We start from the raw sequence: 14,848 nt of genomic DNA on the forward strand, positions 1-14,848 counted from the left end.
AATCTGTGGATAAAGGAACCACTAGGTGGCAGATCACAGTGTGTTTAAGTGGGATTTACTCAAAGAAGTAACGTAACTACCATCAGGGGTAAAGGGAAAGGTTTTTGCTTTCATAAAGGTGACTACAATGGTCTGAGACAGTATTTAAATTCTATACGGCGGGACCAACTGATGATGTTACCAACAGCAAATTCAAAGAATTAATCTTGGAAGCTACTAGGCTTTACATACCAACAAAGAAATATTGTTCAAGATTTAGGCCTAAATCGAGGTCAGATGATCTAATGAGACATGTGGCAGAGAAGAAAATGCATGGGATATATATGATCGCTGACACAGAAGACTACAATACATATAAGCTCGTCTGTAACCAAATCACAAAGAGGTTAGGCAGGCAAAGGCAGATTATGAGAAATCTTTGGCAAAGGATGCAAAGAAAAACAGCAAAGAGTTCTTTATGTATGTAAACTCTAGAAGGAAGGGGATGAATCAGATTGGTCCACAAGATATTGATGGCTGAACTGTTGATGATCCTTCTCAGGTGGCTAGCAAACTAAATGAGTATTTTGCATATACATTCACCCATGAGGTGTTATTCAGGGAGGGGAATGCCAGAGGTGAGTTAAACTCTGGCATTGAGCTAGATGATTTTGTAATAACTGAGAGGAAAGTGGAGAAGAAATTGAAGATAAACATAAAAAAAGCACCTGGGGTGGATGGAATCTATCCAGTTATATTAAAGGAGGCAGCAAAGGAAGTAAGCAAACCCTTAGCCATAATCATGAGAGCTACCTTGAACTCAGGGGAGGTACCCATGGACTGGAGATGTGCAAATGTGTCCTGAATTCACAAAGGAGGATCAAAGCATGACAAAAGTTATTATAGACCTGTTAGTTTAACTTCTGTTTCAGGGAAATTAATGGAAATTAAATTAATTAATGTTTCAGGGAAATTTCAGGGAAATTTAATCACTGGTTAAAGGAGCACTCCAAGATCATCTAGACAAGACTTCAGTTATAGCTCGGACACACCACGGGTTTGTTAAGGGGAGGTATTGTCGGACCAATTTGATTGGATACTATGATGTGGTCACAAAGGAACTGGATGCAGGGAATAATTTTGATATCATATATTTGGATCTTCGAAAATCTTTTGATACTGTTGCACATGTAAGACTGTTGCACAAATTGGGGCAGTGCGGCATTGGAGACAAATTATTGCTATGGATAAAGGGATTGTTGAGTTGAAGAAGACACAGTGGTAATCAATGGACACTGCTCTTCATGGACTAATGTTATTAGTGGAGACCCTCAGGATTCAGTGTTGGGTCCATTGTTCTTTTCTGTATTTATAAATGATATTGATGATGGTATATCAGGCTTAATGTCCAAGTTTGCAGACGATATGAAGGTTGGCAGGGTTGTTAATGACAGTACGGTGCTGCACTGAGAGGTGGCAAATGAAGTTTAACATTAACAAATGTAAAGTTACACATATGGGAAGCAGTAGCAAGTGGTCCTTGAGGTTGTCACAGACATTCTCTCAGATATGCCAGACAAGCTGTACTTGCTACCTGGGAGTCTAAAACGCTGATGGAACTGATATTCGGGTGACACTCAAGTCAAGTGGACCCAATTTTGGCGAAGTCTGGACGGTCTGTGACAGCCAAATCCTCTGCTTGCACCTTCATGATGATGGGACTGTTAGTAATCCTGGGTATAACCTCCATGCACAAGTACATGGTGGGTGACCACACAGGTGTGAAACAAGGTAAGCAGGGGTCGAGGTGTGGTACCCACACCACATGGAGGAATGCCGCCCCTCTATGTTACCAGGCAGTACTAGGTGGTAGATGACTCTCTCATCAACCGGTGCAATACCACCACTTTGCTTATTGGAGGCTTGAAGTGGTGGAACCCATGTTTAGTGTCTAGAGCTACGTTCCGGTCAATCATTCCCCACTCCCTATCTCTTCCATAATGCAGTATGATTGATGACTTTTGAGGTTATGATGAACATCGTGGCGAGATCCAATATTCCTTACATTTCGAGGGTACAGCTCTAAAACGGTGTTCGCAGGCTGGCTGCTAGTTAGTACACCGGACCGAACCTATTGGTAACTCTCTAGAAGGCTTCCGGATCAGCTAGTGTATAATCTTGTTACCTCTACTCTGCCAGATAGTGACTGGAGGGAGTACGAGTAGTGTGTATGCGGGGAGCATTGTCGAGGCCACGTTATGTCAAGGATCTGGGTATATTCTTACCCTATGTATGCCATATCCAAAAATTTCATCACTTCATACAGCATGTCCCACCCACTTTTTCTTGCTATTAAATACACCAAGAATTGTCACACTAATAGAGCAAGCTTATCTGTGAAAAGACCTAAACCTCCCAAGCACTTCCTAATTCATTTCACAAATATACGTGGTCTCAATTCTAATCTCAACGATGTCCATTTCCACTTGTAGTCTGCCAAACCCTATGTACTTTTTCTGACAGAATCTCAGTTATCGGTTGATTCAACTACTGCTCATCTCAGATGCCCAAATTATTCACTGTATGATTCCTTTCGCCTCAGAGGTGGTACTTGTGCATATGTCCATTCTGATATTCCCTGTCAGAGACTTGGCAATTTGGAATCTCCTCTCTTTGATCTTATCTGGTTTAAAATCTCTCTACCTCATTGTGTCAAATTCATCTGTTGTCTCTACCGTTCTCCCAATTCCACTAATCACTTGGAGCTCTTTGACTTCCTCTCTTTGCAACTTGACTTTCTCCAGTCCAACTTTCCTAACAGTGAGGTAATTTTCCTTGGTGATTTAATGTTCACAACACCAGCTGGCTTCCATTTTCTAGTCACACCGACCCAGCAGGTCGAGATGCTGAGGCTTTTGCAATTACTAATGACCTAGCACAGATTGTTCATTTACCTACAAGAATACCAGACAATCCTAATCATACAGCCAATACGCTTGATCTTTTTCTCACAAACAACCCTTCTAAGTACACGGTCGAAGTGAGAGGTCCTTTAGGCACTTCAGATCACAACTTGGTGATTGTCTCTTCTCCAATGGAACCTTTACCCCATGGCTATTCCCAATTTCGTGTTGTTTGGCATTACAAGAATGCAAAATGAGATGACCTGTGAGATTTTTTTATTCTTTTCCTTGGTCGGATTACTGTTTCAAAACTTCTGATATCAACATTTGCTTAGATCGTGTCAGTGAAATTATTCGTGCAGGAATGGAATCCTTTATCCCACACTTCACTTTAAAATCTCGTTCTTTATCTAAACCGTGGTTTTCCAATAAATGTGCTAAGGCTGTTCAAGAGAAGAATGTTGCATATCGTAATTGACTTGTTTCTAATTCTTCAGTTTCATTTTCTGCCTACACCTAAGCTCGCAACAACTGTAAAGCAGTTATTAATCAATCCAAACTAGAGTTTGAACAGGCTAAGAGTAGAAAACTTGCTTCTTGCCTTAATGGTAGCCAAGCATTCTGGTCTCTTGCCAAAGCTATTGGCCGCAACTTTTTACCCATCTCTGCTCCCACCTCTGTCCAAACCAGATGGTTCTGTTGTCACTTCAGCCAAGGATAAAGCTGACCTGCTAGCATCCCATTTTTCTTCCACCTCATGTATTAATGATCTGGGTAAAACACCTCCCACCATTCCCAACGTGCTCCATTCAATGCCTCTTGTGGTCTTCTGTCAATAGGATGTCACAAAAATTTTGACGAATCTTGATGCTAAGAAATCTCCAGGTCCCGATGGTATTTCTCCACTTGTTCTCAAAACCTGTGCTCCTGAACTTACTCCTATTCTTTGCTGCCTTTTTTCACTTTCTTATTTCAAAGGTGTTTTTCCTTCTGCTTGGAAATTTTCTCATATCCAGCCAGTTCCTAAAAAGGGATGACAAATCCCTCCCAACCAATTTTCGTCCCATTGCAATTACTTCTACTCTTTCTAAAGTAATGGAGAAATCAATTAACCGCCAACTCTTAAACCACCTAGAAACCTTCCATCTGATCAACGATCGACAGTATGGATTCCGTCAGTGTCAGTCCACTGGAGATATTCTGGCTTATGTTACCCATTTATGGACTAATTCAATGGAAAGGTTCGGTGAAACACAAGCAGTTGCTCTTGACATCTCAAAGGCTTTCAATCATGTTTGGCATAAAGGTCTTCTAAACAAGCTTCCATCTTATGGTTTGCCAACTGTTTTTAGTAATTGGTCATTCAGTTTTTCTCTCTGATCGCTCACTGAGGGTGATGGTAGATGGCTCTCTGTCTTCTAACTTCTCCACTAATGCCGGTGTTCCCCAAGGTTCAGTTCTTTCCCCCACTCTTTTCCTCTTGAATATTAATGATCTTCTTCCATTGACTGGAAATCCTATCCATAGTTTTGCGATGATAGCACATTGCATTCCACTTTCCATTTTGAGAAACCTTGTCTTGCTCAATCAGCTTCAATTTCTCAAAAATCTGCTACCAATTCCTTAAACGCCGATCTTCAGGTAATTCTCCAGTGAGGCAACGACAACTTAGTTGATTTCAACCCTTCTAAAACTCAGTCTTGTCTTATATCTCGCAAAAAGGATTCTTCTGCTCCTATGCTTATCTTTAGTGACACTCCGATTTCTAGGCAAAATGATATATCTCTTTTGGGGATTACCCTGACTTCTAATCTCTCTTGGCACAAGCTCATTACAAATATTGCTTCCTCTGCATCTAAAAAACTTGGTTTTCTCTTTCGCTCTTGGTGTTAACTTTTCTTCCAAACAGCAGCTCACTCTGTATAAATCGCAAATCGCCCTGCCATGGAATATTGTTCCCACATCTGGGGTGGTGCCCCCAAAACCTCTCTCAGGCTTCTTGATTCCATTCAGAAGAGGGCAGTTAGGTTAATTAATGATTCATCTCTAACAGAATCTCTCCACTCGCTTTCTCATAGACGTACTGTTTCTGCAGCATGCCTCTTCTACAGATACTTCCATGGACACTGTTCTTCTGAATTGGCTTCTATAATCCCCGCTCTCTTTCAGAACAGTCCGAACACATGCCGCCACCAGCCAACATCCATTTACTGTCCAACATCAAACCCACAGAACAACGTTTCATCTTCCTCATTTATTCATTCAACTGCCATTTTCTGGAACAACTTTCCTTCATACGTATTTCCTGAAAATTACAGTCTACAGAAGTTCAAATCCAATGTCAACAAATATCTTCTTTCGTCTTCTCAACCTCCACCTAAGCATGGTACTAAGTACTATAGGTTCTAATACCTCTCGTGTTTGGTGTTTACATAAAAAAAAAAAAAAAAGTAACCTCAGAGTAATGTATCAACTCTGTGGTACTACACTTTGCAGTGGTAGAGAATGAAAAGGACTTGGGGGTAATTGTGCAGGTAGATATGAAGTTTGCTGAGCAGTGCACACAGTCTGCAAAAGTAGCTCATGGTGTCTTGCCAATGATATACAGGAATTTTTCTAGCAGTGATATGGAGGTGATTATCCCCTTATATAAGGCGATGGTGAGGCCACACCTTGAGTACTGTATACAGGTTTGGAGGCCTCATTTTAAGGATTTAGAGCTGTTGGAATGAGTACAGAGAAGGGCATAAGTTAGTGAATGGAACAAAAATTTGCAAAAACTTAAGCCTTTCTTCGTAAGAGCACCCCTTTGTTCCATTCACTAATCTTGTTGCCCTTCTCTGTACTTGTTCCAGCAGCTCTACATCCTTCTTGAAATGAGGCCTCCAGACCTGTATACAGTACTCTAAGTGTGGCCAGACCATTGCCTTATACAAGGGAATAATCACCTCCTTATCCCTGCTAGAAAAATTCCTATATATCATTGACAATACACCATGAGCTACTCTTGCAGCCCGTCTGCACTGCTCAGAGAACTTCATATCTGCCTGCACAACTACCCCCAGGTCCCTTTCATTCTCTACCACTGTCAGCGTAGTACCACAGAGTTGATACGTTGCTCTGGGGTTGCTGTTTCCCATGTGTAGTACTTTACATTTGTCAATGTTAAACTTCATTTGCCACCTCTCAGCCCATCTGCTCAACCTTTCCAGATCCTGTTGCAGCAGCATAGTGTCAGTAGTGTCCTTGACAACCCTGCCTACCTTTGCATCGTCTGCAAACTGACATTAAGCTTGATATACCATCATCAATATCATTTATGAATACAGAAAACAATAATGGACCCAACACTGAGCCCTGAGGGACTCCACTAATAACATTAGTCCACGATGAATAGTGTCCATTGATTACCACTCTCTGTCTTCTCCCCCTCAGCTAACCCTTTATCCACAGCAGCAATTTGCCTCCAATGTCACACTGCTCCAATTTGTGCAGCAGTCTTCCATGTGCAACAGTATCAAAAGCCTTTCTAAGATCCAAGTATATAATATCAAAGTTATTTCCTGCATCCAGTTCCTTTGTGACTGCATCATAGTATCCAATCAAATTGGTCAGGCAAGACTTCCCCTTAACGAAACCATGCTGTGTCCGAGCTATAACTGAAGTCTTGTCTAAATGATCCTGCAGTGCTTCTTTAAATAGTGCCTCCATTAATTTTCCTGGAACAGAAGTTAAACTCACAGGTCTATAATTGCTTGTGTCAACCTTTGATCCTCCTTTATGAATTGGGGTCACATTTGCACATCTCCAGTCTGCGGGTACCTCCCCTGAGTCCAAGGAAGCCCTTATAATTATGGCTAAGGGTTTGCTTACTTCCTCTGCTGCCTCCTTTAATATAACTGGATAGATCCCATCCACCCCGGGTGGCTTTCTTGTGTTTATCTTCAACAGTTTCTCCTCCACTTTACTCTCAGTTATTACAAGATTCTCTAGCTTACTGCTAAAGTTGAATACACCTCTGCCCTCGCTAAATAACTCCTCATGTGTGAATGTCGATGCAAAATATTCATTTAGTTTGTCAGCTACCTGAGCAGGATCATCAACAGTTGACCCATCGATATCAAGTGGACCAATCTGATTCATCCCCTTCCTTCTAGAGTTTACATAAGTAAAGAACTCTTTGCTATTTTTCTTTGCATCCTTTGCCAAAAATTTCTCGTAATCTACCTTCGCCTACCTAACCTTCTTTTGTAACTTGGTTACAGATCAACTTATATCTATCATAGGCTTCTGTGTCATGTGTTAATTTGTATGTATCCCATGCATGTTTCTTCTCTGGCATATGCCTCATCAGTTCATCTGACATCCATTTAGGCCTAAACCTTGAACAACATTTCTTAGTTGGTATGTAAAGCCTAGTAGCTTCCAAGATAAGTTCTTTGAATGCTTCCCATTTTGCATTTGCTGTTGGTAACATCATCAGTTGGTCCCACTGTATAGAATTTAAATACTGTCTCAGTCCATCGTAGTCGCCTTTACGAAAGCAATAACCCTTCCCTTTACCCCTAATGGTAGTTACCTCTTTGAGTAAATCCCACTTCAGCACACTGTGATCACTGCCACATAGTGGTTCATTTATCTGCAGATTCTTAATGCATGAAGAATCACTGCTGATAATCAAATCAAGAGTATTCCTCCCTCTGGTTGCCTCCCGAACATGCTGATGTAGAAAACAATCATCCAATAAATCCACAAAAGCCTTGCTAGTGTGTGAGTGACCAGCCCCCAAACTCCAGTCAATATCTGGGAAATTAAAATCTCCCATTATAAGACTCTCTGATTTACTGGCCCACTCTATTTCCCTGTACAGTTTCTTATTATACTCAGCAGAGTCATTAGGCCTATAGCACACTCCTACTCTCAATTTTGATCTCCCAATGCTTATGTCACACTAAACTGACTCGACACTGCACTGTCCAGCGATGTCCACTTGCTTCACTTCCTTGGATTTTATGTATTTCTTAACTAATAGCATAACCCCTCCTCCCTTCCTATCCAGTCTATCCTTTCTGTAGACATTGTACTCCCCAAATTCCAGTTCTGCATTCCTTATATCTGTGTGACACCAAGTCTCTGATATCCCAACAATATCTGCCTTTGATGTTTTGAGCAATACCTCAAATTCATCAAATTTATTTACTAAACTCCTAGCATTGGTGTACACGTAAGTATACATGCACCTTTTTCTATTCTTAGCTACCCTAACACAACCCATGTGTTTTCTTGTACCGCAATGACTCCCAGCAGTCTCTGAAATAAGCTGAATCTTGTTTTTCAGGCTTCTGCTCATTCCAATAGAAGCAGTGCAAGAATCTCTTTCACCTCTGCCAGTGGCTACTGTTAATCTATTCGTCTTTGTATCCCCCCAAGCTAGCAGTTTTCCGACCCACCTAACACTGCCTCGATAGCATCAGCAAATATTCTTGCACCCTTTCTATTTAAGTGTATCCCATCCCTGTAGAAGCAATCTCTCCTGTTAACAAGTACAGTCCAGGCTGAAAAAAATTCTACCCCTTGAGCCTTGCACAATCTTTCCAGGGCCAAATTGATCGACAAGGATCATATACTCCCTCCTATCGTGTCTGGGCAGAATTGCAGACACTTTCAAATTCAACCCTATTTCACGGCTTTTTTTCAACAGTGACCTGTACTTGTTAAGTACAGGTAACTGTTGAAACTTCCTCTTACTCAGACTATGTACATAGTCTGAGTAAGAGGAAGAATCCCATCAAATAACACCATACTTCTCATCTTGAGACTAAAGCAGAAACACTACATCGAAGTGTCGCCCTGTTGAAAAAGAAACTTAAGTTTTGGTGGCATCCTTTAGAGTAAACAATCTGCTCTTCTGCTGAAATGAGATCAACAATTTAAGAAATTTTCGCAAGTTCACAATACATCTGAATGGTACCTCTTCATTGATTCCTTATAATGAAGTCTGAAATTGTTTCTGCAAAATGAGAACTTAATGCCACCCACCAATGCCCACTCTGTTCATCTAATGGAAATATACTATAACATGAAGACACTGGAAGTAATTCAGTACAGCACTCATAAATGGAATATCTGTGGTGGCCTCAAAGTCACTGATATGTTAACAGGCATGCAAGAAGGGTTCACAAAATACTGTTTCCTATGGGACAGCCATTCTACTGCAGACCATTATATCAGATGTGACTAGCCTCAAAGAGCATATGTGCCATGAACATATGAACATATGTGCCATGAACTATGTGTGAAGGCGCCTCCGTAGCCAGGTGGGAAGGAGCAGCAGTGTGTAGCACACGCTTCTTGATTAGACTGGGGTTCGAGCCCGTCACCACCAAATACAGAGGATGCGGAAAGGTCAGGGAATGACCACCGCATATCCCCAGAGCAATATGGCCTTAGTTGCTAATGCTCCTAAAAACCAAATAACAAAACAATAACAAACTATCAGTGTGCAGTATGTTCAATTAGTAGATCCAATGAAAATATTCCTTCCACCTCTCCATATTAAATTTAGCCTAATAAAGAGTCTGTGAAAGCAATGGGCAAAATGAATCCAAGAGGATCTCATTACATAACATTTTCACTGTATGCTCTTTATATCACTTTTTTGACTTGGGAATGAAAACTACGGGATGGGTCAATCTGGATTTGGGAGGGCACAGACATATTTAGGTTTTCTTCTTACACTGGCTGATTTAGTCATCCAGTGGCAAAGGTTGCTTGACAAAAATATATGGCTTTTCTTGTCAAATTGGAATAAAACTGTTCTAAAGTCAGGTGATTTTCTTTCCATATGAATTAAAAAATGCAGTGATGCACATGTGCATCGTGATACAGTTAACATGTTAAGCGAGAAATTTCCACAAAGATCAGTGCTGTGAAAGAGGGAATCTCTGTAGGAATGAGATCCTACAGATCAGAGCTTCTGCAGGAAGAAAGCTTTGAAAACCGCCTCCACATATTAAAACTAAGTTCATGGTAGGCTTTTAAATGCCTTTGTAGAAACCTTTTGATTAAAAGGTTTCTCATGCATAAAGAGATGTTGTATCTAGGTGAAACATCATTTCTTGCACTTAGACTTATTTCCCAAAACCTTAGCATGGTGAGTGACAAGCAGGGGAAATGATTTCATGAAGACACTAAATCACTGGAAATCTGCTACCAAAGTACACTGGCAGACTACTGCTGGAAGTTGTATTGCTACATGCCAGAAAAAGTGTGCCAAAGGAAATCATCCACATAACATTTAATTGACACATCTACAGTTTTGTAATGAAGTCATCTAAACTTTACTGATAATATCAGCAGCCATATTGCAAAAACTATATGTGCTGGGGGGCATATTTGAAATTAGCATGCAAAACTAGTTTAGAAAAGTGTTTACATCCTTCATGAAAAAGGTTATTTTGTTGACCAGTGTTATTTGTTACTTTGAGGTATGTTGAACAAAACAGTATGCTGAATCTTACTATTTATTACAATATTTATCATTTACATTCATATTTTTAAGAACCAGTAAAGTAAGCTGAGTCTTCAAGGTATAAATTGTTTTTGTCAGACTTGGGAAGATTACTCAGAGCTGATGACATAGAAGCAGATGCTGGAGTGGAGGCACACAAGTGAATATCACTGACCATTCCATTTCCTGTTCATTTAGCACAGTGGTTCCCAAACTTTTTTTTTGTCCACAACCCAAAATTAAGTCACATTTGCCTTACAACCAAAATGATACTGGTTATCTACTTATCAGGTAGAAAATCACCACAGATTTATGGAATCATATCAAAGGTAACAACTAAAATATCTATACCAATCACCTACTCTTTCTAATTTTAAATGTTCTTAACAGAATTTAAGTTTAAATGTACTTAACAATTTAATTTTAAAATTTTTAATTTTAAGATCTTTCGACTGCATAAATTTAAAAAAAGAAAAATTGAATTCAGCCATTGTCATAGAAATCTATAAAAGTTTTTAAATTTATTTAAGAACAAAGACTCATGCAAAGCACTAATTTACTTGAAATAAACATAATAGTGATGTGTCTTTACATTTAGCTGGCCACATCTTGGTTTAACATAGGGGGAAAGAATGCAGCAAATCATGCCCACTTGACATTAGCAAAGTATTATGAATTAAATTTCATATTAGACACCGGATTACTTGTCCTGATTGTGCTACTTTATGAAATCCAGTCCCAACTAAAAACATACAACACCAAATTTAAATTTTTGTTGGAATAATTTCATAAGGTAGCTTAATTAGGGCATATAATCTGGTGTCTACTTATGAGATTTAATTTATAACATTTAATTTATGTTCAAGAGGGCTCACAAATACATTAACCTTAAGCTCAGATGAATCAGTCCAATGAAGTATATGAGGCAACACTATTTCTCATCATGCTCTCGACTGACATGAAACTTGAGAATTCTGCTTCACAGAGATATGTATAGGAAAATTCAGCAGAACTTTTAAGCAGAAAGCTCATTTTTTTTATTTTTTGGCTTCCCAGCTGAGAATTTGTTTATCTTTCAGGCTGGCCCACAAACTAAGAATGCCAGTCACAAAAGTTTGGCTACTCTGCCTTTGAACTTTTATTTTCCTGCCTAGAAACCCAAGGATATCATCACCAAATTCATTAACATTCAAGATGAACAAATTTCTGATCCATTTGCTCTTCTAAAGGGAATATTCTGTGCCAGCTCAGGGAATGCTGCTAAAATCTTTCCCTTGGCCGTTTTTTTTTTTTTTTTAACAGCCAAGACTGAGTTTTTCTTAAGGGATGAAAATTTTTCACCCATATCAACCATGGTTTGGTTGCAACCTTGCATATTTCTTTTCAGTGAATTTCGGTTGTGGAAGAAATGTTTCTTCTCAAAAGAAAAATTTCAGGTTCAAGTCTAAAGCTTAAAAGATCTTTCCATAAGATACCTGTTGATTTCAGTAATTAGAAACAGGTTTTGCCACTCAGATCCCATTTTTACACATCTTCCAAACACCACAAGTTTAGATGAACCTTGTTCTGATATGGTTTATGAGTAACATCTTTAAAACTACATGCAGCTCTAGCTCATTTCTTGGATTCCTAGATTTTCCTCAATGAGAAAGAAATGGATCACAAATTCAGATTGAACTGCTAACCCAGGTGTAAAATCCCACTTGACTTTCCATCACAGCTGGAGTTTCATCAGTGCAGCTAATCCAATCAAGGGCAGGTTTCTTAAAGAAACTGTCAACCAGTTTGAAGATCTTTTCCCCATTGTCATAATGGAAAGTGGATTGCAAAAGAGGAATTCTTCAAAGTCTTTTCCTCCCATGAAGGAAAACTGGTGCAACATTGGTGTTTTCTGATCATCTTTAGATTATATTTCCTATGGTAATATGGAAACCATGAGCTGAGGATAATCTCCAATAAAAACATTCATCAATTTGAAGGAAAACTTCCCTGTATTTTACTATCTTTTTGTACTCATTTTAGGAAGGATGCAGAGCTGCTGGAATGAGCACAGAGAAGGGCAACAAGATTGATGAGAGGAACAAAGGGGGTGCTCTTACCAAGAACAGCTTAAGTTCTGCAAATTGCAGTGTCTGGAGACTAGGTACCTGTGCGGTGATCTGATTGAGGTGTATAAGGCCTTGAATGGTTTGAGCAAGCTCAGTGCTGATGGAATTCTTCTGCTTGCTTAGATTATGCAGGGGACATAAATGCAAAATGAGGAAAGACAGTTGCGGAATAGATGTGCAAAAATTTGCCTTTAGCTAGCAAGTGGTTGACTGCCAGTTCAAACTTCCATCTGTCATTGTGAAAGTTGATAGCTTAAATAAATTCAAGGAAGAATTGGACAAACTTTTGGAGCAAATGGGAAGGTTTTTTTTTATAAGCTTGCTTTCTTGCATCATATGCCACTACTAATGCTACACACATAAGCCCAACTGTTCGATGAACTCTGAAGAAGACTTAAAGGGAAAAAAAAAAAACTGGCTTTTACATGTATCGATATGAACCACTATGTTGCCTTCTAATTTTTCAAAAAGAAGATTTTATGAGTTAAAAAATAGTGTTCAGCATGGCCTAAAAAATTAAGTGAGAAAGAAATGGGTTCCTATTATCATTTTTTATGCGTGCTTTATACCTGCAATAAAAATGTAAACGTCAAGAAATAACTATTTGATCAAAAATTATCACCAACTTTTAGCACTATATTCAGCCACTCTGAACAACACAAAAAAAAAAAAATCACCGAAGCATCAATAAAAAATTGAGGTATATTAGTTCTCGTTTTTATCTTTAGGCAAATGTTAGCAGTACCCTACCAATTTGAGACTCAAATTGGGTTGTGATCATGGAGTTTGGGAACCAATGATCTAGCAAATCATGAGATGAATAACAGTTTATTTAAATTTTTTTTTTTTTTGCACAAGGAAATTTTCAATGGACCAACTATGTGCTCTGATCTTAAGATGATGTTTTTGAAAAGAGACAAGAGGCAGGGGGGAAAAAACCACTCAGGAATAGAACAATTTCATTTCTTGACTTTTTGACTGAAATCTTTGTTTTTCATCCTCTTCTTGATGCTTCTGAGTTTATTCAGTGAAGATCTGTGCATTTTCTGCTTCCCTCAGTGTTTTTCTTCTATCTAAAATGAGTAATAACATTGACATTAGCATAGTTTAAAATAATAATATTAATTTTAATTAACAATTCATTCAAGTTAAAAAACATGTTTCAAGCTTTTAGACTTTTCCATAATTATTTATATGTCGATTCTTTTTACCTTGATATATATATATATATATACAGGCAATCCCCATATAACACAGTACTTCTACAACACGGTTTCGCTCTAACATGATTGATAAATTGCAGCAATCCTTGCACAACACGGTACTTATATAGCACTTTTTCCCTCTAACATGGTTAGAGAATTGCAACAAATCTCATATAACATGGTATTTTTGAGCTTTTGTGCGGAGAAAACCCTGTTGTGAATCTCCGCCATTGACTCACTAGTCGTTCTGCAAAAAAAAAAAAAAAAGGGAAAGCCCCGTATTTTATTTTGTTGGGAAATCTCCATGTTAGGTTCTGTGCTACTGAATTGGTGCTTGTTTGAAACCATAAAAAATTTTGACTTTTCGAAGCATGCAGTTCGTGACCTTTAAGGTTTTTGTAAGGTTATTTTGGTTTTTATTTGATCGTTTATAATTTAGTATATTTTACTAAACTTTGTTCTTAAGAACCATGCTGGAATAATTTCTTTGTTGTGAATTAAATTCCAGCCCTAAATTATGCCTAAGAAACTTTGGAATAATTTGGATAACTGCCGATTTATTTAAAGAATGGTTTCTGAATTGTTTTGTGCCAGCTATGGAAAACTATTTAAAGCCAAAAAATCTAGATTCAAAGTTTAATTACTATTGCATAATGTGCCAGGCCATCCAAAAGATTTAAGTCATCCGAAATGTTGAAGTAATGTTCCTACCACCTAATACAACATCTTTAATTCAGCCATTAGATCAGGGCATTATATCTACCTTTAAAACTTATTCCCTCAGAAAATTGCTACAATGGATTTTGGAAAAATTGATTCCAAATCTATTGAAGTGATGGAGGCATGGCAACATTTTTCAATTGTGGACTGTATCGGAATCATAGCTTTATCGCTCAAAGAAGTAAAACCGTCAGCATCAAATGGGTATTGGAAATTGCATGGCCAAAGTGAGTTCAATCAGAAAATATGGTCGATCTGGCAGAAAATGAAATCAGTGCGATAGTAGAACTTGCTAAGTCGGTAGGAGGAGAATGTTTTGATGATATGACTACTGAAGCCATTCAAGAATTACTGGCAGTAAAAGACACTGGCAAAGCAGATTTGTTGGAAATAGAATCGGAGGTAAACTAAATCAATTCAAGG

General features: G+C 38.6%; 1 protein-coding gene across 3 annotated transcripts in view; it reads right to left on the reverse strand.

The window, feature by feature from the left end:
* Positions 1–14,848, reverse strand: part of Mst85C — a 231,492-nt gene that overhangs the window by 24,610 nt on the left and 192,034 nt on the right. Inside the window, exon 7 of one of the 3 annotated variants that reach the window (XM_090373480.1) lies at positions 13,391–13,573. The exons of the other annotated variants lie outside the window; for them this stretch is intronic. Within the exon in view, the coding sequence (XP_090229606.1) occupies positions 13,570–13,573 (4 nt within the window). The 3' untranslated portion in view covers positions 13,391–13,569. Of the gene's footprint in view, positions 1–13,390; positions 13,574–14,848 lie in introns of those variants that run through there. 3 annotated transcript variants of the gene reach the window in all.

The sequence above is a fragment of the Mastigoproctus giganteus genome, chromosome 5 (genome assembly GCF_048544385.1).
Source record: "Mastigoproctus giganteus isolate SK-2022 chromosome 5, ASM4854438v1, whole genome shotgun sequence".
NCBI classification, from domain to species: Eukaryota; Metazoa; Arthropoda; class Arachnida; order Uropygi; family Thelyphonidae; genus Mastigoproctus; species Mastigoproctus giganteus.